The sequence below is a fragment of the Arachis stenosperma genome, chromosome 3, assembly GCF_014773155.1.
Source record: "Arachis stenosperma cultivar V10309 chromosome 3, arast.V10309.gnm1.PFL2, whole genome shotgun sequence".
Taxonomy (NCBI): domain Eukaryota; kingdom Viridiplantae; phylum Streptophyta; class Magnoliopsida; order Fabales; family Fabaceae; genus Arachis; species Arachis stenosperma.
In genome coordinates, this window is record NC_080379.1 from 168,855,434 (window position 1) to 168,881,769 (window position 26,336).

Here is a 26,336-nt window from a genome sequence, read left to right on the forward strand (position 1 = left end):
GTTTATCAACATATGTGAATTATTTGTTGCTTGGAGGGGGTTGGTTTTAGCTTGGGATTGCGACTTGAGGGATATTATATGTGAAACAAATTGTCTTAATATTCTGCCCATCATGCATTATCTTACAAGTGGGTATTCATTTGAAGTAACAGATTTGGTTCACAAGATTTAGGAACTTTTATCTCGTCCTTGGCTTGTTCACGTTGAGTGGGTGTCTCGGGAAGCAAATAGAGCTGCGGATTGGATGGCTAGATATGGTGCTAAGAGTAACTCTAATAATGTTATTTGGTCTGAGTCTTGTGTTGATCTCCAACAAATCATCCGCTCGGATAAAGGATAGTATTTGCTTTGTTTTTTTGCATGTTTAGACACACAAAAAAATTGATTATATATATTTCGAATGTTTAATGTGTCAAACTTGTTTGATTGGCAAAGTGCAACTGCTTTGGTTTGGTCAAACAAATTGCGAATAGCAACTTAACAAAATTTGGTTTCAGACTAAAAAATGTAGTACAAACCTGAAACAGAACGTAACTGAAACTTCTTACTTCTTACTCAGAGTTTACTTTCCAATTTTCACTCTCTCTTCACGAGTAAATAGTCATTTCTGATTATGAAATATTCAAACGCTGACAAAACTGACAAATTGAAACTAAAGTTATACCCATATAAAATACATTTTGTTCGACAAAAATGACCAATCTTTAAATTTTTGTTGATAATTTCATAAATACCTCTCTTCTTTCATCTTCTTTCTTCAGTTTTCTTCCACAACCACCACCATTTCTACTACTCCACAAATCCTAATTTATCTTTTCATTAGAATGCCAATCTCAATCTTTTTTTTCCTACCAATTCCTCAATTTTTCTCAACCACTACTTCACCAATCTTTTCTTCTTCGAATTTGATTCAAAGCCTCAAGTGATCGATCTTGAATCTGACCTCAAAGTACCCAAAACCCTGCCTTAAAATAATCCCCAAATCAAGATGAACAAGGCTCATCGCCTCAATAAAAAATTGTCGCTGCAAATCTTGCTTCTGAGGTTGTGGAACCGTTCGTCTAGCAGCAACAACAACAACAACAACAACAACAACAACAACAACAACAACCACCACCACAACCGGAGCCAGAGAATAAGAGAATAAGTTCTAAAGAGGCGTTCGCCAAAGACCGTGGAAAAAATTTACCGCGAAAAATCGTGACCCGAGCTTGGCGCCAAACTCGGTTCCCAGCTCAAAAACTCTCGTCCCTTCCAGCTCCGTCGCCAATGAAGAAGACGCCGATGGAACCATGAATGAGTTCCTGTCCCGATTCATGTGGATGACTCCGGAAAAACTGACTATATAAGAAGCTACTATATCAGCTACTTCCTTTTCAAGGACAGGCCCTCTCTACAATGAGCCTCTTAAGGAGTATATGATCTGTATATGGGGTAGCGAACCCAGCTCATCACCGTTAGAGAGGCAATGCCCAGGACGACGTAGAAGTATAGGATAAGAGTATTATCTTATACCGCTATAAATCACCCACACCACAACGGACGGAAGAAGGTTCGAGAATCATATCCTAATTCCGACAAGGAAACCATCGAAACCATGCTCCTCGTGATCATCGACGGCATCGCGGAGCCAATGCTTCTTGTAGACGAAGAGCTAGGTGGTGGTGACAGAGACAGAACTGCAGCGGATAACGAAGGTGTCGTTGGAGATGATTCAGGAACATTTTGAATGAGCTCTTGAAGGTAACAAAAAAGAGAGTGAGTAAGTGAGTAGGCGGGGGAAGATATGGTTGGAAGGGAAGGGTCGAGAAGGAAATGGAGCGGTGGTGGTATTGGAGTTGGTGATGGTCGAAGGGGATAGAAGGGTAAGGGGGATGGTGGTGGTAGAAGGGAGTTGTGGTGGCGGAAAAAGGTGGAGGGTAGATGCACATGAGGAGGGAGGGTAGATGCACATGAGGAGGGAGTGACGGTTATATTGTAGGGTTAGGGATTGAGTTTGGAAATGAAGAAAGATGAAAGATGAGGATATTTATGGAATTATCAACAAAAATTTAAAAATTAGTTATTTTTGTTAAATAAAATGTATTTTATATGAGTATAATTTTAGTTTTAATTTTTTATGGTCAGTATTGCCCGCATCTAAATCTTTTATGGTCAGAAATAACTATTTACTCATTTGTCCACTATTAGAGCATTAGTAGTTTAGTGTTACTATTTTATTTTATTTTATAATTTTATATATAAAAAAATAAATAAAGGAAGTAAACACCAATAAATTAGCTCTAGAGTAGAGAGAGAAAATCAACAGCCAATAGAAAAAAAGGTAAGTGTTCCGTTACACCTTTTTGTTGAGAACATCGAAATCGAATCATTAACCCCCAACTGAAACAAAATCGTAAATAATATAAGAGAGAAACACAATCCATAATAATAAAAGCAGATACAACTGTACAAACTACAAAGGGGTAACAACTAATAACAAAACTACAAAAGCACAAACATAGACACAAACACAAACCCAAGACGCAAACCAAACCAGGCCAAACCCATACCTCACCACTTTAGCTTAAAGCCCATCACATTCTCTCTCTCTCTCTTCCTCTCTCTCTGTTTCAGTGTTTCTTTCTCTCTCTCTCTCTAGTTCCTTCTCTCTCCACCCCAATTTTGTGTGGCGGCTCTCTCTCTAGTTCTCTTTGTGAGATTTGGATTGGATCCGTCTCTTCGCTCGAAAGGGTATCCGAATCTACCTCCTTTTCTCGTATTCGGTTCGATCTCTCCACTTTCTTCCCACGATCTCTGTTGGGGTGCTTTGCGACCCTCAAATTCAGCCACCACCACCGCGATGGTTGCTCAACAGCCTCAGCCTCAGCCTCAGCTACAGCCACAGCCACAGCAACCTCCTTCGTCTGCACAAGACGAGGCTTTGAAGAGGAACACCGATTGCGTCTACTTTCTCGCATCTCCTTTGACATGCAAAAAGGTCCTCTTTCACACCCCTTCCTTTTAATTTCTAATTCAAAACTAGAGGGAAAAAAAAAAGAAAAGGAAAATATTTTTTTTTTCTTTACCTTCTTCTCTCACTGGGAACAGTTTCCTCTTCTCCAAATTCTGCCTTTTTAGGGTTTCAGATTCGTGCAGTGTTTAGCGATTTTTATTTTCTTATGAATCTCGATAAAAAAGGAGTCTTTAAATTTTGTTACTTTATTGGAAATTTGTTTGGGAAATTCCCAAAAGTCGTTATTGTTGTTGGCAGTTATAAAGAATTCTGTTATGTTATGTTACATGTTTGAGAAAAATAAATTCTGTTATTTTTTGTCTCTTTTTGTCTAAAAAAAATATTAGATTAGATGAATTGTGGGGATCCAGGTGGAAAAGTATAAGAAACATATACGATTGGTTCAAATAAAACTTTGCTGTTTTAGTTTTCTCTGGCCTTTGTGACAATATATGGGATTATGTTCTGATAGCATTTGAAAGCAAGCATTTATTAGCTTAGTGGTTGAACCTTTTAATTAAAGTAAAAGTATGAAACACAATTACCTGGCAGTGACAAGAGTACATGTGAGTCATGATGATAGATTAGTGTGCAAAAGTGTCCTGTTAGTAAGGTTGTTGTTCACTGGAGTAGCTGGGCTTTGCCTTTTGAGATATTTTTGAAGCTGTTATCGTTAATGCCGTTAGTCAAAGTAATTAATTACCCACGCTTATGATTATTTGGTTAAATCCTTATTTGTATTTGTGCAAATTATGACTTTTATTGGAATGTCTGCGTGACTGTGATCTTTTTATGCTTTATCTTATGTTAACAGACAAAGTAGCAGTTATCTAGAATCCATGATTTTGATTTGCTGTTTTCTTCATTTGAACAGGGAAATGAATGTGAGTACCGCCATAGTGAGTATGCTCGGGTAAATCCTAGAGATTGCTGGTATTGGTTGAATGGAAATTGCTTGAACCCCAAATGTGCTTTCCGTCATCCGGTGAGTGTCTATGTAGACAATCATATAATGCTTGTTAATATGTGTGCTATTTTCAATTTTCTGTGTTATTTTTTTTTATTATGCTTCTGATAACTCTTTTGTTTTGACGTGCAGCCACTTGATGGCTTGTTAGGTTCACCGGCAGCCACTGCTGCTGGGCCATCTGTTCCCTCGTCACAGATTGCAGCGACACCTGCAGCACCTGCAGCGCCTTATAATTCCACTAAACAGGCTGTCCCTTGTATTTTCTTTCAGAAGGGTCTTTGCTTAAAAGGTGACAGATGTGCTTTCTTGCATGGACCAAATCCTACTGCTGGTAACAAAGCTGTTAATCAGGTCCCAGTGTCTAACCAGGGAACTGAGACTCCAAGTCTTAAGAAGCCATTTGGCAGCAGAGATAAAAATGCACAAGAAAGGAGAAGCTCCCAAGGAAACATTCCAAAATTAGTTGGACGTCTTGAAATTAAACCTTCCCCAAAGGTCGAAACTGCTCCACAAAGAAATAATTTTGAATTGGTGAAGGAGAAGCATGTGGCACCACCACCTGCAGGATTTGATGATGAGGCTTCAAGATTTAAAATGAGAAGTATTTCCCCAGTGGCTAACGGGCCTACTGCTGCCCGTTCAAATCGACTGCATCAAGTCCGTATGCCAGATGATAATAGTTTCCACAATGGTAAGGACAGTGATGAATTCCTCAGAGAATCCTCTCCTGGATTCGATGTTCTTGTAGCTGACGAGCTTAGAAATTCTGATTACTATCATGGGGAAGATGAATTTGGTAATGCAAGAGGTCCAGATGAAAGGAACTTGGACTCTTTGAATGATTATGACTTGGGGCATTCTGCTGATTATGGTTTAGCGCGTGATATTGATCAAGAAAGATTTCGTGTTCCTCAATCCTACGACTCATATGATCACATGCAGGAGCCATACGCTTGGGAGCAGCATAGAAAGGCCCCAGGCCATTTAGAAAGAAGGTCTCACCGCAGATCTGATAGTCCTGACAATGTAGAGGTCTCAGATCTCCGACATCGTTTATCTAAGCGCAGAAGGGTTAACGGTTTGAAATCTGTTGTCTCTAATGACTTTGACAGCCATGGTGATCAACAAAGTCACCAGTTCTCCTCTAGGAAGGATTCGCATCAGTTACCTTTGAATGATCGCTTCCGAGGCAGAATAAAACTTCCAGCAAGTGGTGCCGACGATAACCCAGAGAGGGAATCAGACAGAGGAAGAATTAGGAGCAGATTATCAACTGGAAGGTTGCCAACCCCGCACCAAGGAAGGCTCCAAGACAGAATTAGAGGAAGGGTGCAGGATGATGAGAGGAGAAATTTCAGGGAACGATCAATAGGGAGAGAAGTAATGGGGGACAGAAGTGATTTTTCCGGACCTAAAAGCCTTGCTGAACTTAAGAATGGGAGGAGCTCTGATTATAAGGAGCATCAATCACTGGGAAAGAGGAAGAGTCTAAGGGAACAGTCACAATCAGAAGGTGATTTTCAGTTTGATGGTCCAAAGCCTCTGAGTGAAATTCTGAAGGAAAAGAGAAGAGTTGGAGCTGGTGTATCCTCACAGAGTGAAATTGTTCATAGCTCTGATGATACAGCTGTCACCAACACGCAAAATGGAGCATTGCCTGAGGCCAAGGAAGGTGCCAAGAACCACTCACTAATTAATGAAGAAGAAACCAAGCTTCAGGACACTGATACAGCTGGAAGGGAGATAGATAATAATGAGGGAAATCGTGATCAGTCGTATGAGGATGGAATGATCTATGATGAAGCCGCAGAGGAACAGGAGTATGAAGGGGATGATCAGAGGGATGGAGAGTATGATTATGAGCAAGTTGACGAGGGGGAATATGATTATGAACAAGTTGATGAGGGGGAAAATCCAGAGCAAGAATACATGGAGGATGAAGATGGGGATGACTTTGCTAAGAAGATTGGTGTGATGACTACATAATTATGGAAATGCTGAGGAACTGATGGAACATCTGCACTTTGATATGAATATGGTTCTGGTGGATCTCAACTTATCTAGGTCTCTCCCTCTCTGACTGAGCAGCATTTCTGCTTAATATTTGCTTGTAGAAGTGGGGTATCATTATCGTTTTTGTTTTGGTTTTTCTTCCTTGTATTGATCATTAATCTTTTTCTTTTCTATTTTTTCACTGTGTTATCATCTGATTGAGTGGACACTTCTATTTAAGCAGTGGGCATTTTGCTTATGCTCTCTGCATACAAGTGTCATGCAGAGTGCAAGCCTGTAACTTAGAAAGTTAATAATAATATTCGAATTCACGCCACAGTTTTTCCTGTATCTTTGTTGTATTGTTACACATAGTGCTGTTACGACCTGGACCTGGGAGAGAAACCCGAAGCGGGTAACAAAGCAAAAAATGTGAGAGTCAGCTGTAATACATTGCAGCCAAGATTGAAGCTTATTTTAGCGGATACAAGCCCCTTAAGATCTTCAAATTGATTTGTTAATTGGGATAATCCATGCGATTAGACCTTGGTCCACAGTATTCGGCCCTAACCAACTCAGAAACGGGTCTAAAACGTCCTATTAAAGGGTACTTTGGAGTTTGGAATACCAACTCATGGATGAGGGTCTAGCTCTTAACTATCTCTCCCGGTTTGATACTCAATGGGAAATGGAATTGGAGTTTGCTTGGGAGGATTGCCCATTTTGTACCTCTGCAATACCTGAGGGAATAGTCATTGGACTTCCGACCTAATAGATACCTAATACAAACCAAAACAAAAAAAGAAGGGTACTTAGGAATTCACCAAAAAAAAAAAAAAGGATGCACCTATGATCCATTGGCAGTATAAAATATCCAACTAGACTCACAATATGACTTTAAGCTGTGAAGGTTAAAGCTCACCAGTCACCAGTAATGAGAGTTTTTTTATTGAATGAAAATCCAACAGTATTATCGTATAAATCCTGTTACGCTAATCTTGGAATTTGTCAGCAAAAATATATATTCAATTTGAACAGAGATTACGTTTTATCAAATATACAAAAATCATGGACCACTCACTCAACTCTCTTTAGAATACACAAAGCTGCCTCTAGTAAGTAATTTGTTTGTTTCCCCGTGGACGGTGCTGTATACGAAGGTATAGAGGTTCAGTTAGAAAAAGAACAACCTAAGATGAGTTTGATTAGGAAAACACACTTATTTATGCACCAATAATTTTCGCACTAAGTGTGGCAGCAACTTTAACCTCGATTTCTGTTAGTGTCCACTAAGTAACCAATAAGATTTATCCACATTGTTTCGTAACAATTAGAACCGAATCTTATTCATGACATATAACAGAACTCGTAGGATTTTCAAACCTACCATTCCTAGGTTAACCAAGTCAAACCAAACATTCAAGTTTGGACTGGTTGATCTTCGATATTAATACTAATTGAAGATGGAATCATAGGCCATGTTCCAATTTCACTAGAACACAGTGATTCCTCGTCAAGCTATGGCCTCAGGATCACGCGACCAAGAGCATGCTTCCAATTCATGGCATTATCAAATTCCGGCAAAATATGAATCCCGGTATGAATTCTTCGATCTCCTTTTGTTCTTATACACACTGAAATCCTTCTGTTCCATATGGTATGAAATATGTTGAATGTTGAGATTCTTGTGGCTACTATTAATCATTCAAACATGTATAGTAATTTCGAAAAGGAAATCTTCATTATGCTCAGCCCTTGTTAAGCCCTTGCCCAAAGTAAGATTAAACTTTCATACAAGTAAGGAAAGAAAGGTTGACTAAAAAATCAGAGGAACAATTAATTTCAACAACTGGAGGCAGTTACAAGACTTGAACTCTATTATACAATACATCAGCGTTCCCTTCTCCCCAAATGGTTGCTCATTAATGTTAAATCTCCGAACCTCAACGAGCAACCAAATTCACCTAGAGACAACAAATATCACATATGTAACACAGCTCAACACGTTCACCGACCCATAAAATGTCACTTCAAAATCTACAAACCTCATGGGAGAACTATAAAGTACATGATATTAGCTTTGTCATTCAACATAGAAAAGATTGAACGCCCTCAGGAAGTTATCCTTCTAGTGTGAGAAACATCCAGAGAGCCACTAATGATGGCCTGACTAGGTTTTATCCGTATTTTCAAACTTTTCAACGAATTGGGTGGTACTGTGTGATACCACGCTTGGGTGGCAACTTCCTCAAAATGAAAAGGACCAAGGAAGAAGGTAATATTTCCACCAACTGCAGCAAAATTGTGAAAAAGACAAAGGGGTGTTAGTTGAAAGACCAATATTACAAATACCCGTTCAATAGATTAAAACCCTACGAGACCAAGTTTCCCATTTTTCACAAGTATTTCAAAAGCATGGGGAAAACTGCAATCATTAATACAAACGGGCATCAGGGTGACAATCAATGCTCTCAATAAATTAAAAAAAAAAAATAGAGGGTAGGGGGAGGGACAGAGAGAGAAGAGAAGAAGAGGAAAAGAAAAAAAAAAAAGGGGGGGGGGGGGTGGCGCGGGGGATAAGTCTTTTGTGGATTATCCGCTTTCAAAAATCAAATGGGATTTTTGGCGAAATTGCAATGACTTTATTTTTCCCCTTGCCAATTAGGTTTATTTGAAAACAATCTTCCCACGAGTGAGCTCAAAACTCAGGTAGATTAACCAGAAATGCATCAGTCTGACAAACTCAGGCAGGAAATATGTCCAACCTTTCAAAAAATGAGCTCAAAACAAGAGTGTCCAGAGGCATAAAAAATGGATCCACATATATAGTGAGTTGCAAGCACAAAAACAAGGAATAATTAGAAACATGGCAATTTAAGGACCACAATGAAATATAAACATACTAACCAGGTAATAGATGAAGTTTAGGATGGGATGGTACAGGACATCAAGGTCAGCATCTTCGTCAAATGCATCAAAGCACATCTAACACAATAAAAAAAAAAGTTATCAAAGCTAATTGAAGATGAAATCAACAAGGTACATAAAAGAAAAAAAAAAGGAACTGACCATAACACATCTGACAAGGAAACATGAAAAACATATTGTGGTCACATAGCCAACCTGCATTAGAAAGATCAGGTAGATTAAAATCCTGGAGAATGGAGAGAGGGATGGAGGAAAGGGAAGAGCTTAGTGGATCTAGGAAAATTTTCATTGAAAAACTGCATACCTCTTGCAGCTTCTTCCGTCGACCTTTGGATTCAACAGGAAAGCGTTGCAGCATCAAGAATAGTCTGTCAAAGAACAAAATCAAAAATAGGATACAAAAACTGGATGGAAAACAAGAAAATTTAAAGTTGTATACACACAATGCAAATACACAGATGATGTGTAAAATATAATCCATGATAAGTGTCTTATTTGGGCAAAATAACTTTTATGGTTAATTTTCTTCTAAATCCCTTCTTCCTGTTCATTTTCCAAACAATCAAATCTTCATCCTCAACAAAACCATTAGGAAATTGAAAGCCCCTCTATAGTTAAACATTTTTATTAGAACTGCAGCGCTCATTGGATCAACACATACTATTTGCAACATCTGTTGTGAAACTTAGTTTTAGTCTCAACATCTGAATCCATTTACCACTTATTTCTGTATTGCAAAGCAACTACTTCCTGAAGGAACAATTGTTTGCGTTAATTAGCAAAGGGCATCCTACTTCATAGCTTTGGTCAAAGAAAGGAAGAAGTTTCTGAAGCAGATCCTTTATTTCTTTTTATTTGGGTTAATGTCCAGTTTATCCAGTGTTTTGGCATATTTGGTTGGGAAAAATGCACTCATATTGACTGGTTGGATCTTAAAGCACAAGCCTCTCCATTAACAGGTTAAACGGCCAGTTTTCTTTTGAAAACATCGGTTATAATGATCCCAAAATCCTTACCACGTCACATCCAATTGAAAATTGGAACAAATGGTTTACCTTCCACCATAGAGAAGAAAGCCAAGGGCTGCAAACAATGAGACTCCTGTTGCAAAATATATGCACCCAAGAATATTAAATCATGATCGATAAAATACTAAATTTTATTCTTTTTGGAGGTGGAGAACTCTTTAATAACTAACCTGCAAAGAACACCTTAGACAGGATGAGCAGCACCCTAATAGGTTTCCACCATAATAACAACCATAAAGCAAGCTGAAACACAAGAAGGGGGAAGAGTTATCAGTAGCTTCAGAACCTAGTCAACCTGAGAGTAGCACCTATTTAAAACCTCAAATCAATGTTAATCGAGCATCAAAACTGATGACACGAAGTTCAAAACATTTAAATCTCAAAGGTTATTAATTTTAAACCTTTCAGTTGCAAAGATTTACGTGCATTACTGTTAGATAGTTCAACTAGCTGACTTCCAACACATTTTAACTACAGCCATCCCTAATGCCATTCATCCATAGGGCTAAACTCCTAATTTTCCTCCAATGATTTTTATAAGAGAGAGAAATAATGGGGGCGAGGAATAACAGGTAACTTGAGGGATGGCGAGCTTATATTTTGTCAAACAGGAGTCGGCGCATTTTTTTATCTATTGAGAAAAAGTTTGGGACAGGTCCCGCTGAGGATAGGGCAGACTGACCAATCTTAACAGCTAAAACTGTAGCTTTCATGTCAATTCTATTCTTTACTTCCACTGAGAAATAGAAGCAGAAAAAGGAATAGGGCCGTATAAAACCATGGCCCTCCTATAATAAAAGCCAAACCTAGTGCACTGAGCAGATAGAAAATCTTGAGCAAGAGTTTTCACCTGAATAACGTAAACTACAGCATTAATTGAATAGAAACTTGGTCTGAGTCCATCAGTAGATACTGCACGTGCCTACAAAACATTCATCAAAGCAGGTAAACACCAATCAGGTCATTGAAATAGCAAAACACAACGCCATTTAAAAAGGGCAATCAACGTCAAATCAAACTTGCCTGGTAATAAATTTCCGCCCAGAAGAGAACTAAAAGTGCATAAGTTGTGAAGAAAGCAAGACTTGGCATGTCTAGTAAGATATGTTGAACAATCTATACACCAAAAGCCTGACCCATTATTAGATGCTATAATTATGAGAATTCACATTATGATTATGAAAACAGCTGAAATAATTCATTCACCTCCGGCTGAAACTTCTGCACATTCCGACGGAAGACGAAAACTAGACATCGAACTGCAGAACCAGAAAATAGCATGCATTAGCCCACATAATAAAAACCAATCAAACTAAAAAGAGAAAAGAGATTTTCAGAATTGAATGATACAAACCCCCATTCACCAAAAAATTGAGAAAGTGAAAGACCTTCTGCGTCGTCCATCCATATTCCGGCACCCTCAATTGTATCCGAACGAGTTGAACCTAATAATTACAAACAAAACAAAAAAAGTAACTACGATAATTAATAAATAATTTAATAAATCTTATATCTGAAGGAAAACCCTAACCTAACCGATCAAAAATCGAGGAACCAAAAAGGAATAGGTTGTTTTGTGCGCGTGTGTGTATGAGAGAGAGAGAGAGAGAGGAATACCAGCGCGACGGCGCCTACGATGCCGTAGAGGACGGCGAGGATGTGGAATATACGATCCTGCCAGACAGACGATGCGTTGATGTCGTGCCACCAGTTCGACGACGACGACAAGGACGATTTGGTCAGGTTAAGGGCGGCGGCCACCGAGAACACCGCCGTGGTCGCCACCTCCGCCGGCACGCCTCTGGCCACCATCGGGACGGAATGGAATCTTCTGTATGCGGAATCGGAAGGGGCGCTGGATTCAATCTCTTTTCTATGATGAATGAAGAAGAAACCAGAATGGCACAACCTAATCAAATTATTCAAATTGTATTTTTCTTTTTCTTTTTTGTTTTTTAATAATTGATTTTTATTTTGCTTTGTGGACAGAGCCGGCGGGAGCCGAGAGGGAAATAAAGGGAGAGGGCGCACCTATGATGGATTGGTTTTGGTGGTGACCGGAGGTAGCCGGTTTGAGGTCACTGTTCCCTATGTTAGAGAAACCGATATCCTAGCATAGCGGTGCCCACACGTAATCATTTATGCAACTCTCGCCATTTGCTATTATTTTTGTTATTTTTGGGTATATTATTACTAGTATTATTTTATTTTATTTATTTTATAATGACAAACACGTGGTTATCCTGTACCCAGTTTTATTTTTGTTTGCTTTATCTACCTGTCTATGTATAAAAATAAAAACAAAATTGAAAACGCTACACGTATAATTTTTTTTATTTTTTAAATGAAGATTGGATAATGACTTTTTCCCCCCTAAAAAGTGGAACTTGATCAACTAGATTTTGAGCAAGTTGAAGGTAATCATGAAAGGAATTACGCATGTAATGTAATCGTGCTTAAACCCATGATTGTTGAAATGTGGTCAATTGTTGAACTTACATGAATGGAAAATTTTATCTTTAGAAAGATAGACTCCCAAAAATGACTCGAACAGAAATTAAAGACAGTGATATGAGTATGACTGATTTGGTAAGGCAAAAAGGTATAATTTGCCGAGCAAGAAGATCAACTGAAAGCTATAGTTTAGATTTTAGAATCTCATGAGACATTAAATGAGCTTGTCCAAATTTCCTCATCTGCATAACTGCATTGGTTATGCGATTCAAATCAAATTGATTATTTAGCTTGAATAGTGACCCAAACAATTAATCTTCATGGATAGTATAGTCAGAATATATTGATAGATAAAGAGTCATTACAAAGTAGTACTATTTTAGGCATTTATTATTTGAATAAATTCAATACAGTGTTTCAGAAATTATTTTCGATATGAACAATATTTATGTGTTATAGAGTTATATTTTATCATGGTGTGTTATGTCATAATATAAAATTATAATATTGTCTGAGCCAATACGCATGTAATGTGTTGCAGTAGGTGGTATAGAGATAACTTCTGCACAGCTTCTTCGAAATTTTCTTTACTTTTTGGCCAACACGATTGATGCGTATTGTCAGTGTTGGCATGCAGGGACTATGGCTGCTCCGGAAACACGCACCGCAATAAAAGATGGCTTTAAAATTCTCCCACCCGAGCTCCCTTCTGAGTCGTTAAAACTCCACATTGCGAAAAGAGTTGAGAGAGTGTTGAGTTCAGAGAGTTTAAAAAATGAAGAGTTTAATGTTTTATTGAACGTATTTAGTGTACTTAGCGTGATTATACGTCGGAAATAGAATATATTATCAACTATTTGAGTCAATATAATTTCATAAGTTTATTATTTTCGCTAATTTAAAATTTATTATTTAATTAATATCTTGAATGTAATTATTTTGGTTAATATTATTATTAGCAATACTAGTATAATTAATTATTTGATTTATGTTTTTTAGATTTTCTGTGATGATAATATTGTTATTTTTTTATTTTTTGTTATAATTATTTTATTTTTTGTTATTATTTTAATAATTATTAATAAATTTGTTTTTTAGATATGCTGTAATTTTTTTATTTTTTGTTATAATATAATATTATAAATTTATTTTAATTATTAAAATTAAAAAATAATATACATATAAAAAAGAAAATTTTTGAAATTCTCAATAGTAATTTTTTTATTTTATATTATAATATTATTATGTTATTTTAATTTTTAATTATTAAAATTAATAAATAATAAAAAATATTAATAAAAATATTTGAATTTTTAATTATTTTTATTTTATTTTCTGTTATAATATTATTATTTTATTCTAATTTACATTTGTATGTACTAAAAGTAATAACAAATATAAATGTTCCGAGAATTATTTGAACGTGAGATTCAGGCTTTTTCTGTGACAGTATCCAACTTGTATAGGAGCCGAGGTGTCGCCGTCCGAGTTTCTCGTGAAGAGGTGAAGGGTGATACCTGTAAGGGACTCCGATGCTTAAGTTAGCAAGGGTTCAAAGTAGGTTCTTTAGCAGATTGAGCTCGAAGAATACATGAGGATATCAGTGTATTTATAGTAGAATAGATAATTACCTTTTAGAGTAGTTCCTCCTTTTTGAGGGAGGATAACCGTTCTCTTTTGTTAGGAAAGTTATTGAGATCTCCCTTTTAAGAGATATCTTAGGAGTTAGTTACTTATTCATATAAGTAGAGGTGAACTGGCATCATCGCGCCCAACTTCTATGAAGTCCAATAGGTGTAGTAGTTGGATCTCTTGAGTAAGCTTCTATTCATTTTGGGCTTGACTATATTTTTTGAGCTAGGGTATGAATAATTAATATAAAAAATATTTTTTGAATTTATTATCATTATATTTTATTTTCTGTTTTAATATTATTTTTGTTTTATTTTAATTTGTAATTATTAAAACTAATATTTTTATAAATATTAATAAAAATTTGAATTTTTTGTAATTAATTTTTATTTTATTTTTTGTTAAAATATTAGTATTTTATTCTAATTGGCATTTATTAAAATTAATAAGTAATATAAATATAAAAATTAAAATTTTTTAAATTTATATATTTTTTATTTTCTATTTTAATATTATTAATTTATTTATTATAATTATTAAAATTAATAAATATTATAAAATTTAATATTAATTATTTTGTGTATTTTGGTTGTACCAAGTTTACAGGAACCTTCTATCCCATAAACTTGATCCACCAAAGATGTAGCATCTGGCGATTGATCAGGCCTTACAGACAACGAGATTCTATCACATTTCAAGAATTGGGAAGATCAGAGGACATTTCACGTTGCTAGATACTCTTATTAATAGAGGCCGAAAACTCACACCTTCGTTTTACTGGTCGATAAGGTTACGATAACACTCGAAAACGTGGCATATATATATGTCCTACCGATTGATGGAGAGGTTGTGGCCGTTGAACCAATAGCAGTTGTAACTTTTTGGTCAACTAGAGCCTCGTGATTTTTGACAACGAACCCATTGTGAGTAGTTCCTCCAAAAGTTACGTAAAGTTGTCCTAAGTTCTTCATATCAAAAACAAACAGCTTTTAAATTCTTGGGAGTCTGTTCAGCGATATGTTAGATGTCACATCTTCTGTCGGCTAGGTACCATCCTCTTCATAGATAAATTGACACATGAAGTATCTATCACATTTCCAAAATTTTGAGTAGATTCGCATTTGTAACTCTTGCACATCTTTACAAGTCACTATGTTGTGCATCATGATACGATTGTAAAGAGATAGATGGCCTGCTTAACCTGTGGTTTATTTGGCATAGGAGTGAATGTCGTGGCTCGCACTCATTCCAAAACAGCAGCTCGCACCAACTTGCTTCTGATGCTTACAACGTGTCCATCACACTTCATGCATGCTAAATTAACACGTAACGTGCGTGTTAAACCTGCAATACCTGCAAAAAATCTACATATCTTTTTTGTATAGAAAAAAATGAACCACAATGTACACCTAAGTTAAAAAGTTCAATAAAATTTAAGAAATAGTTTAAAATGATCTTATTTAAAATTTATTAATAATTGCTAAAATAATTATGTATTTTTAGTTGTAATAAATATGAAATTATGAATTTTACTGTACATGTTGTATAAAATTAGTTTAGCTACTGTCGTAATAGGTTATACGCTTTCCTTATCACAAAAAACAAATCGTACAGTTTTGGAATAATCATTTAAGTTAATTCAACCTCTCATTTAAAATTAAACTTTTAATTAACAAATAGTTAAATAAGTATAACTATAACGTCTATAATATATGGAATTCAATCTATTTACAACTCACTCGCATGTGTCACGTGGTCATAATAATATTTTTCTATCCATACAAACTAGCTGATTCTTTTACTCATGTTGTTGCCTCTCTGGCTGTACAGCTTTTCGTCCAAGACTTATCAATAATTTCTTATTCTTAATGAATGGATGTCTCAATCTTCACCCCTTGTTCCTGTTTTGAGGATGGCCATTCTATGTTACATAGATGATTATATTGTAAGGGTGGCGTGCCCTTTTCTCTTTTTTTTTTTTTTTTCTCTATTTCATAAAGCCATGAAAACCTATCACCGCGACACTCAATGCTTATCCCAAAGATGTATATGATAAAGTGTGAAAGGAATTTCTTATCTATCATATATCTTATCAGATAGGAGTATGCTATGGAGAGAAGAGTGTCCAAAGGTAAATTGTTCTTTGCAAACGGAGCCAGACCTTAAATCCTGGGGTACTATAATTGAGCCAATCCAAGGTCCAGCCAGATACATGAAGTAGAACTGAAAATCATGCACCACCATTGTGACATTAGAGTAGATAATGACATATAATCAAACATTGAAGAAAAAGAAAATTCAATTACCAAAGAAGCTAGTCAGAATCTTCGTCTTCTGAAGCAGGCATTCTTCGGAAGCGGGCATATGGCCTAAAATTTGTATGTACACTTTTGTCTGGCACCATTGATCTCTTCTGCTTAAGTGAAAAACCACAACCAGAAACTGAATCATACAAGATCCCCATGGCCATTTGCTTTCTATTGTTAGCATTTTCCTCCGCAAACCTGCAAAAGAAAAAATATGTTGATTGAAATCAACTAGCCAACAATCAATTCCAATACCTACTTTCCACAAGATGATCTAAGCGATACCAAGATAAAAGTACAAAAACATGCAAGTTGCCCACTATTATGATCAGCTAGGGTAGCCCCTAGAATATTATTTAATAAGCAACATATTTGATTGATATTGCCATGCCAAAACATCATTTAGCTTTCCCATCACTGTATGAATAGATTTCATGCATAATGGAAAACAAAAAGCAATAAATAAATTGAGATAAAATCCAAATAAAGAAAATATTGAGCAACAATTTTCCATTCCTCTTAAGATGCCATGTGTGCTTATTTATTGCTTTTGATGTCTTGCTAAGTATTAAACTTTCAGGATGAACTAGCTAGCGATCGTCTTTCTATGGAATACTAGACCAAACCATCCTAGGAGGGGAAAAAAGGGAAAAAGAGATGAGCCAAAAACAAAAAAATCCTTCAGAAATTTACTTTAGTCTCAAAGTTTTGCACACATGTAACCTTAAAAAAAGAACAAATTGAAATATATAATGCTGAAAATTTTGAAAAAGGAGAATTGGCAAAATTGTACATTCATCGAGAAAGATGTGTAACCAATAATAGTCATACCGTTGTCGGATTTCTTTAAAAGCTTCTTTAGTGGCATATGGCAGCCCTGTCTTTGGATCACGGTACCTGCATTATTCCAGGGAGAATTCTTTAGCAACATGAGGAATGTAGTGGCAAAAGGCTCAGAAAAATATTTCTAGTGACCTACTGATAATGCATGACAATTACAGCAGTGGTTATGTTCACATTTTCCCAGTTGAGTTTGGCATAATGGAATTAGAAAATCCAAGCAATAATCAGCTAGGGTTTAACAAGAAAGTATAATGCTTTCTGGAGGGAATTCAAGTTTCCAGGAGAGAAGGAAACTGAAGAAGGATACACCAGAAGTTCAGAAGATGAAGAAAACATAACCTAGGGCATAACACCTGAGATTTTATTACAACAAACAAACTGGAAGAAAGCAATTTGGTGTAATTCATAAAACTGATCATTCCATGTAAAAAACACACTGATAAGCTTTCAGAAGACCATCTCGTCTTATACTAAATCAATTTTTCAAGTTAAACAACAAATCCTATTAGAGGGAGAAAAACACACCCAGGGACTTTATAGATGAACCCACAGACAAGCAAGGGTAAAACCTAAAAGAATGTCCAGTAGATGTCGTATGAAGAACCACTATACTTGCAGTTCCAAATGGCACACATATGCTTCTGTCATCCCCACCAGGATAGTAAAGAAATAACATAGTAACCATCAAACTCGGAAATGAGCTCTTACTTGGCAGGCAAACCAGTAATTGCACAAAGAGGTTGCTCTGGATCTGAAAACAAATATAAATACAATCATATACATAAAAGGATACCTTCAAAATAACAGTATTTCGGCAATGTTTGTTTATCAGAATAGATATTAAAAAATAAAAATAAAAAAGAAAGAGAAAAACAAACAAACAACGAAACTTATGTGAACCCCCCCTCTCTCTCTCTTCTCCTCTTCCTCCCCCCCCCCCCCCCCCTCCCCCCTCTCCCTGAGACAAATTCCTTGCTCAACAAAACAATTCAGATGCAACTCCAAGCAATTCAATCTTAGCATTAACTATTACTAATCCAGTGAAACAATATCCCCAACAAAAAGAATGCACCAAGACCCATCATAACGAATATGTCCTCAACAACAATTTCTAAGGGAAACAGCTTATGTAAACTTATTTAACAAAAAATGAACTGAACTGTCAAACTCATGTAATCTTTTACTGTTAGAATATAAGGAACTCACATTGTACAGGTGTCGTGGCAATATCAGAGTGAAATGAGGATCCCTTAATGAACTCTAAATATGTATAACCTGAAAAATTAACAGATTACTATATGAAGTGAAATGCGTATAAAATGCAGTGTCCAAGGTGAAAGTTGTTATGCATTGAATCATTCTTACCATCCTTTGAAATGTATCGTATCTGTGGTCCATTATAGACAGTTTTATGCACAATTGCTTTTCTCTTAACTTCTTCCTCCCTAGCTAAAACACGCTCCAAATTTCTCAGGTTCATAATTTCTGCAAAGTAAAAATTACAATTGAGAATTGTGCTGGGCCTTTAGAAGGTCAAGATAGAAAACTAACATTAAAACAACCAATATATGTTAAGCGATATAATCTCGACCTGTTTGAGCAGCTTCTAAAAGCATTTCCTCTTGTGTCATTCTCTTCTCCTCACCTTCCTTCTTTTTTTTGACTGTCTGTGGCTGGAAAATGAATAGCAATTCAAACCAAGAACATATAAGCACAAGCCTCACTGCCTTGGAGTCAATATTATAGGCCAGGTAATACCCGTAATACAGATTACAGAATTTGCGAAATATAATTGCCAGACCATTGAGCATAACTTACAATGTTTACACCATAAATTAATCGAATTTCTCTTGGAAACTATCCTAGTGTTACTAGGCTCTAAAGTGAAAAAATGCCACAGCATGCCTGAAACTATAATTGAAAAAGAGAAAACAAATACCAAACAAAAAACAGGGAACGCATTGATTAACAAGAAGCACAATTGCCAACCTTCATGGATGCTTGCAGAGCACGTATGGCATCTCTCTCTGCCTGCCGAACAATCACGGCAGTTCTAGTGGACTTCCTGATTATCTTTTCCCCTCCATCATCGCGTGTATCATGGTGTTCCTCAGGAACTGGCTCCTTGTCTGGTTTATCATCATCATCATCGTCATTGTCCTCAACGTCGTCATCATCATCATCATTGGGAGAACGTTCCAACTTAGACAAAACCTTCTGCTTCTTTTTACTCTTCTTCGGCTTTGGCAATTTCTTCCCCGGAAATATTAGCCGCTTCTTTTTATGTACCCTAAAAATGCGAATATTTGGGGTTAAAAGACCTTTAGAATTATAAAATGCTATTGTTTAAAAGAACCCTAGTCATGATGAGAAACAGGATAAAACCTTTCATCAGCAATATCATTATCAGGCTGATCATCAGGTTCAGATTCCTACGAATGAGCAACAGCTGGGTGAGAACAAAAGTCATTGCAGAAAGCGTTAGCTCCTAATTCTAAACTGAGAGTTCCTACTTCCTAACAATTTATAGAACCACAATCGTTGAAATTAAGTGTGTGTGTGTGTGTGAGAGAGAGAGAGAGAGGCATACCTCGTCATTGAAGTCGCTATCGAATTCGTCGGCAACCTCAGCTTCCTCGACGTAGTTGTCGTCTTCCTCTTCGTCTTTGAGGGCGTCCTGGTTCCAGAAGAGATCGTCCTGCTGAATCTCGTCGTCGAGAAGCTTCGTCATCCTCTTGCCTCTGGTGGCGCGTGACGCACGATCCAGAAGCACAACCGGTGGCGCCGGCTCCGAGCTCTCCATGGCTCGCCGGAGACGGAAGGGACTCGATGGCTGGGGGTTCGCAACACTTCTTTGGTAATTCGGGGATTGGGACTCGAATCAAAATGGCACGCTCAAGTCTGCTAAACGCCTAAACCTGTCCTAGTACTAGTAGTGGAGCTCGACAACTTTTTTTTTGGGCCGGTATTATTGGTTGAAGTTTGAACCGGTGGATTGCAGGCTTGGAGCCTCACAAACATGTTGGGCTTTGGGCCCGTTCAATTTACCAAAAGTTTACTCAAATATTGTGGTTGCCAAAAACACAACTGAAAATTTGTGGGTGAGGACAGTTGCAACCAAAGGTTAGGTAATAGGTCCAGCACTACAGTGCTAAAAGAAAATGATATCCTATTTAAAATTTTAATTAGTTCTTAACTTGTTAAATTGAAGAATATTGTACACAAAAATAAAATATATTCTAGTTGATATGTAAATACATGTTATTTAGTTAAATAGCTAAATATATTAAATTATCTACTGAATTTCAAATATTATTTTTATACAAAGATATTTTTATTTGAATATTTTTTATTAAGATTTCTTTGTTTGGTTTTTAATTAAATAATATATGGATAAAAATACACATGAATAAGTTTAGGATAGATAAAAATACATATCAAAGTTCATAAATATTAAAATACATTTAATAAATTGATTTTGATAAATAAAAATACACACTAGTTTTACAAATCTACTAACGGAATATTGCTTTTGTCTATGAAAAATAATTTTTAGGATATACTCTGATATTTATGACCTTTTGAGTGTATTTTTATTCACTTTAAATTTTTTTATGTTTATTTTTGTCTATTTACTTTTATTTAAAATATGTATTTGATAGATATTTTAAATTTTAATGCATTATAGATTTAAATAATTTTTAAATACTAAATTTAAAAATTAATTATATACAACAATATTGTAATTAATTGTTTGTATAAAATACTTTTTGATCTAGTGTAGCAAATTAAATTCATGTTTATGTCTTGGTTAACTTCTTAGAATATATTTTTTTATTGTACACAATATCTTTTAATAGATTAAAGGTTAATTTATTACGGATCTAAATAAAATTTAAATATTTGTCATTGGTCAATAATTATTATATACACAATACAATGTTTGAATTTATAATACTTATTTGAATGGATGAGAGAGTTAATTATTTGATCAATTTAAATTAATTTATGCTTAGAATATATATTTTATCAAATTAAAATTGACAATAAACTAATATCACGTGAAATGATCTTTTAAAGTATTATATTAGAATTAACTAATTTATATTCCAAGGACACAAATATAATAATAAAAAGTTTCAAATTTTTAATATATTAAATGTATTAGAAATATAAAAAATAGTTAATTGTTTAATAATTGTTAGTTAAACTTTTCATTTTACAGATTACAGAGCTTTTGAAATATGGTCTTACAATATAGTTAAGCAAAACCTATAATTTTTTATTAGTACAGAACCCACCATATTATATATCAATCCTTTCAAAAAGAATCTTTAGAGACGTGAAAACAAATTTAAAAATAGAAAGAAATACTAAAATAACGGGGGAAAAGAAAATCAGTTGTAAACAAAATCAACGGCCACTAAAACCAATTATTAAAATATAAAATATAAATTAAAAATAAATTAAATTATATATATTTATGAATAAATTATAAATATATAGTAATTAATTTTATAATTAAATATAAAAGTGGTCCTTAAACTTACAATCGAACTTCAAAAGTCGTCCCTCAACTTTCAAATGCCCCACGTTTCTCCTTGAACTTAGCAATGTTAGTTTGCTGTCGTCCCGAAAATACTTTTTGATGACAAAAAGATGACATGAACGGACGGAGGCCACACTGAAAGCTACGTTGGACTGCCAAAACGACGTCATTTTATTTTTGGTGTAACAACTCAATTTCTAGTACGTCATGACCAATGCTAGCCGCCAGACGCTACTACACAACTTTTCTTAGAGACTCTATACCTTATATTAAATATATACATATGAGCCTGTAACACTAGTCAATATCACGTATCAGATATATAGATACAATGAAATAAGTAATAGTTAAATAGATAATATCCACATGAAACATAGAACATACAGAAAATATAGTAATATCATACATATATGTTCGAAGGCTTATTTAGTACATCATAATTCACACCGGATTACGTCGTTGCTTATTAATGAAAATATTTACAGACTCCATATTTATATTATCAGGTCTCGACTCACAAGAGTCACTCTATTCTGGAACCCATTCTAACTTATTTATATAGGTATTTATAAAAGCATCTAACCCTCTAAAAGTATATACATAGCGAAGGCAAATACGACTACTACTACTGCTACTATTATAACTATTACTGGACATCGATTCTTGGTAGCTGAAGAAACGCAAAAGTACTGTGTAGATGTAAAAGAAGTCGCTCTGAGCCTCTGATTCTCCAGTAATGCTACTGCTCCTTGCTAGTCTCAATGCTGGAAATTCAAAGAAGATCTCACCGGTTTGTATCTGCAGAAACAGGAACGTAAGGGATGAGAACTTAAGGTTCCCAACAGGGTACAACACAGGAATCCTAAGAGATTCCGTAGCCTAAGTCTAAGACTTTGCGCAGTTAGGTCGGTAAGTCACATAAACAAGTACAAACACAAGTATATAGCAGAATAGTAAACAAACACAAAGTACATGAAGTAGAGATAAATCATAATCACAAATAAATGCAGCAATCAAGTATGATGCATGCATAGTCCTATGCAGGCCATGAGCTTATGCGTCGGTTGACTACCCGCAATCCGACATTATCTAGAAACTAGTCATATATATGGTTTCCTGATTGCGTCCGTCCGTGCATACGTGTCGATGTGGTCAAGAATACCACCAGTCCGTGACACAGGCAATTGTCGCAAAACTTAACGCCATAATATGTGCACAAAAGGGGAAACAGAATTTTAACAGTCAGTGGTAATACCTGCCTCCAAATAACCTCTGGCACCTTGAAATTTATAGTTCTTTTTTCTGCGGCACATCTCCAATAAAATTTATCACACCATCATGAAGAATATCAAGATGTGCCTCCACCATGTTAGGAAAATTAATAAATGAAACGTGTACCTTAGATTTCGCGATTATTTCATATCGAGGTATTCAAGAAATGGCGTATCTATCACACGATGGCTAATATTATTACACACGGTACTGTTATCTTCAAAGATTAAACTTTTCAATGTGTGAGGCATCTGGATTGTGAGTACATAAAAAACAAAAGAAAAATTGTGACTTTGTAGAAAGAGTTTAAGATTTTCAAGAACAGTCGGATAAAATTTTGCGGGATCCATAAAAAGGGTACCCAACTCTAAGTTCTTGAGGGATGGCAGATAAACATTTAAAAACTCTCGAATACAAAGAAGACTCTCGTTTCAAAGCAAGGAATTTAAGTGATGGACAAGTGAGTATGGCTTCAGGTAAGTTAGTTCTAAATATTAGACTAATTTTGAGATGCAGTTCTTGAAGATAGGGACCAATGACAACATTAAACCATGTTAATATGAGACTCTCTGCAATTTGATAGCAAGTGAGGCGGAACTTTTCAATGGGACAATCTGTATTGCGCTGAGCTAGAATAGCATTCACATACGAATCAAATCGATCTTCTCATTTCAGAAAGGACCAAAAGAGTGTATCATCTATGTCAAGGACTTGAAGATCTTTTTAAATATGGAGCCACTTGCGAGAGAGGATGCTGGTAGTCACAACTTATTTTGTTGGGAGGTATAAGAGAATGTTGCAAAGGATAGAGTTCGGTAACAAACTGATCCTATCCATCTTCGTGGTTGATAGTTTCGCTTTCTTTCTGTCTCGGAGAGGGTAACACTCAAGACGAAGGGTTTATGGTGTTTCTTTGTTTGATTTGATTATATAGATTATAAATGGTATTATATGATTTGAATTTATTTTTTAATTTATTACATTTAAATTATTATATTTTATTTTGACTCGATTTATTTAGATTTGAAAAATCAATCAATGATTTAGAATTTTTTAATTATAATTTTTTTAAAAGTTAAAATTTAAATTGAAAATATTTGGTAACAAAAAATTTTAGTCAAAATCTGTCAGAACTTGTCTTATTTAATTTTTATTAATTACTGCAGTAATTAATAAAAGTTAAATAAGAGAAGTTCTGCCTAGTTTTTTTTGTCTCTCTAACATTACCAATTTGAATAGGATGTAATTCAATTCTATAAAAGAACTACTAATAAAAAATTATAAAATTTGAAAGGATATAAAATAATAAAATCAAATCACAATAATTTGAATTAGATTGGATTAAAAAATAAATTCAAATTGATATAATGTAATTATGTAAATTATAACTTTTTTTTATTTTTCACAATATTTTTAATGTGATATACTAAAAACTAATTCGTCATAAATTTAAGCTCTATGTAAAAATTTATCATTGACTAATAAATTATCATATGCAGAATTTAACAGCAAATTATAACAATTTGAATTAAATTAGATATATTAAAGAATTAAATTAAATTGACATAATTTAAATTTAAATAAATTATATCTATTTTAATTGTCAAATAGCATGATCTTATAATTATAAACGAGATACAAATTTTATTTATGTTATACTTAAATTATATGTATATTTATTTTATTGTTAGTGCAAATGAGATAAATAAAATAAAAATATAAATAATTTAAAAAATATATAATTATAAATATAATATTTAATTTATTAATTTTAAATAAAATCCTTAAAAATTTTGCGATGGATTTAAAAAAATGTGTTAAATAAGCCTTTAAAAATTGCAATAATAAAAGATGAATGATAATATTATAAGCTACAAATCTTTATGGATAATTTTAGTGTGTTAATTTTCTGACAACTTATATGATATATTTTTTTTTACTTATTCAGTCTTTTTCAAATTTTTGTTAGATTTGTTTAATATTTTATTTTCTAGAAAAATCTATGAATTTATTATAAAACTTTTTCAGAGACTTGCATATGGAGAATGGATCATCTAATTTTTTTAATTTTTCTTTAATTATTTAGTAAAGTGTGACTTCTTATCTTATATTCTTTAAGTAAGACAAAAAAAAATATGTAAAAAAATATATTAAATAATAAAAAATCACATTTTATTAAACAATTCAAAAATTTTTTGAAAAAATCCACTTCCATCCCATTACTCAATCCTCTGGACTAGGCCTTTTATTTGGACCTGGGTCTTTATTATTGGGCCAGGGTAGGAACAGTGCCCCTACTTGAGCCCAAGATCTTTATAAGACTTGGGATCGAGTATTTTACTCGGGGTCGTAGTCGACTTGTTGGAGGACCGACGTGATTTTCTGAAACCGACGTGACTTTCCGTGTCTCTTCGGTTTTGACGGTTACGTCTAATCAAGCGTCGTGTCCGTTAGGGATGTGCGTAGACTTTGGTAACGGTGCATTCTCATTAATGACTGCCCCGCTTTTACCATTATGCCCCTCAGTATGTTTATAAATACTTTTCCTCTCTTTCATTTTTTCGTTTCTGCAATTTTTCAAATTTCTTCTTGCTTTGTCCGTGCTTCATTCTTGCATTCGGAGACCTCTGCTTCTTCCAACCTTCGCTTTTGGATAAAGGTTAGTGTTTTACTTTTATGACATGCTTTGTGATTGCATGCTTTTATTTTCTTTGGAGAGGGAGAAGTGACGTTGTAGGCTTTCGTATCCCCTTAGGGACTCTCGTTTTTTATTCTTTTTCCTTTTTCCTTTGTAGGTTTTCGTCGTATTTTTAGAAAAATGTCTTCTGTAGAAGCTCTTTCTCAATGGGTTGATGTCACAGTCCTAGGAGAGGAACCTTTGGTCGATGCGGAGTTTATTACTCATCTTCGCACTCACCACAAGATTTGTGTTTCTGAGGATGACGAGTCGAAGTATGAGTTGGTAGTCCCGGGTCCAGAAGACCGGGTTTGCTTTGGGAGGGCCAATGAGGCGTCTTCTCATTTCATCTTTATGTATGAATGTATGATCACCCGTCTGGGTGTCTTTCTTCCTTTTTCAGATTTTGAGATGTCTGTTTTGCACCACTGTCGAGTTGCCCCTACCCAACTTCACCCCAACTCTTGGAGTTTTCTGAAAATTTATCAATTTATTAGTCAAGCTTTGGACTTCCCGACTTCTTTGAGGATTTTCTTTTTTCTTTTCCACATGACTAAGCCCTTTAGTGGGCTAAACAACAAACAGCAATGGGTGTCCTTCCGAGCCATACAAGGTCGGAGGATTTTCACCCTTTTTGATGAATCCTTCCATGACTTCAAAAATTATTTTTTCAAAGTGCAAGCTGTAGAG

The 26,336-nt window shown here is 35.0% G+C and overlaps 3 protein-coding genes across 3 annotated transcripts; 1 reads left to right on the forward strand and 2 right to left on the reverse strand.

Moving 5' to 3' along the window:
- Positions 1 to 2,559: 2,559 nt before the first annotated feature.
- Positions 2,560 to 6,308, forward strand: LOC130968609 (zinc finger CCCH domain-containing protein 17). The gene is made up of 3 exons (XM_057893966.1): positions 2,560 to 2,980; positions 3,870 to 3,980; positions 4,095 to 6,308. The coding sequence occupies exons 1-3, from the start codon at positions 2,843 to 2,845 to the stop codon at positions 5,949 to 5,951; spliced, it is 2,106 nt and encodes a 701-aa protein (XP_057749949.1). The 5' UTR covers positions 2,560 to 2,842; the 3' UTR covers positions 5,952 to 6,308.
- A 1,447-nt stretch (positions 6,309 to 7,755) lies between these two features.
- Positions 7,756 to 11,913, reverse strand: LOC130968668 (tobamovirus multiplication protein 3). The gene is made up of 11 exons (XM_057894063.1): positions 11,531 to 11,913; positions 11,268 to 11,358; positions 11,120 to 11,172; positions 10,937 to 11,029; positions 10,764 to 10,835; positions 10,084 to 10,156; positions 9,941 to 9,986; positions 9,190 to 9,253; positions 9,027 to 9,080; positions 8,865 to 8,942; positions 7,756 to 8,248 (listed from the first exon to the last, which is right to left on the reverse strand). Exons 1-11 carry the CDS (start codon positions 11,723 to 11,725, stop codon positions 8,156 to 8,158), a joined length of 912 nt encoding a protein of 303 aa, XP_057750046.1. The 5' UTR covers positions 11,726 to 11,913; the 3' UTR covers positions 7,756 to 8,155.
- Positions 11,914 to 15,649: 3,736 nt separating this feature from the next.
- On the reverse strand, positions 15,650 to 20,035 carry LOC130970687 (SWR1 complex subunit 2). The gene is made up of 10 exons (XM_057896845.1): positions 19,739 to 20,035; positions 19,534 to 19,580; positions 19,138 to 19,438; positions 18,740 to 18,821; positions 18,514 to 18,633; positions 18,355 to 18,423; positions 17,857 to 17,899; positions 17,137 to 17,202; positions 16,306 to 16,503; positions 15,650 to 16,222 (listed from the first exon to the last, which is right to left on the reverse strand). The coding sequence occupies exons 1-9, from the start codon at positions 19,949 to 19,951 to the stop codon at positions 16,314 to 16,316; spliced, it is 1,131 nt and encodes a 376-aa protein (XP_057752828.1). The 5' UTR covers positions 19,952 to 20,035; the 3' UTR covers positions 15,650 to 16,222; positions 16,306 to 16,313.
- Positions 20,036 to 26,336: the final 6,301 nt, after the last annotated feature.

Coding starts and splice junctions, on each gene's coding strand:
- LOC130968609 (XM_057893966.1), top strand. CDS start 2,843: ATGGTTGCTCAACAGCCTCAGCCTCAGCCTCAGCTACAGCCACAGCCA. Junction 2,981..3,869: donor CTCCTTTGACATGCAAAAAG/GTCCTCTTTCAC, acceptor TCATTTGAACAG/GGAAATGAATGTGAGTACCG. Junction 3,981..4,094: donor AATGTGCTTTCCGTCATCCG/GTGAGTGTCTAT, acceptor TTTGACGTGCAG/CCACTTGATGGCTTGTTAGG.
- LOC130968668 (XM_057894063.1), bottom strand. CDS start 11,725: ATGGTGGCCAGAGGCGTGCCGGCGGAGGTGGCGACCACGGCGGTGTTC. Junction 9,254..9,940: donor TTTCTTCTCTATGGTGGAAG/GTAAACCATTTG, acceptor GTTCTTTGACAG/ACTATTCTTGATGCTGCAAC. Junction 9,081..9,189: donor GACGGAAGAAGCTGCAAGAG/GTATGCAGTTTT, acceptor TTTCTAATGCAG/GTTGGCTATGTGACCACAAT.
- LOC130970687 (XM_057896845.1), bottom strand. CDS start 19,951: ATGGAGAGCTCGGAGCCGGCGCCACCGGTTGTGCTTCTGGATCGTGCG. Junction 18,424..18,513: donor ACGATACATTTCAAAGGATG/GTAAGAATGATT, acceptor TTAATTTTTCAG/GTTATACATATTTAGAGTTC. Junction 17,900..18,354: donor TGCCACGACACCTGTACAAT/GTGAGTTCCTTA, acceptor ATTTGTTTTCAG/ATCCAGAGCAACCTCTTTGT.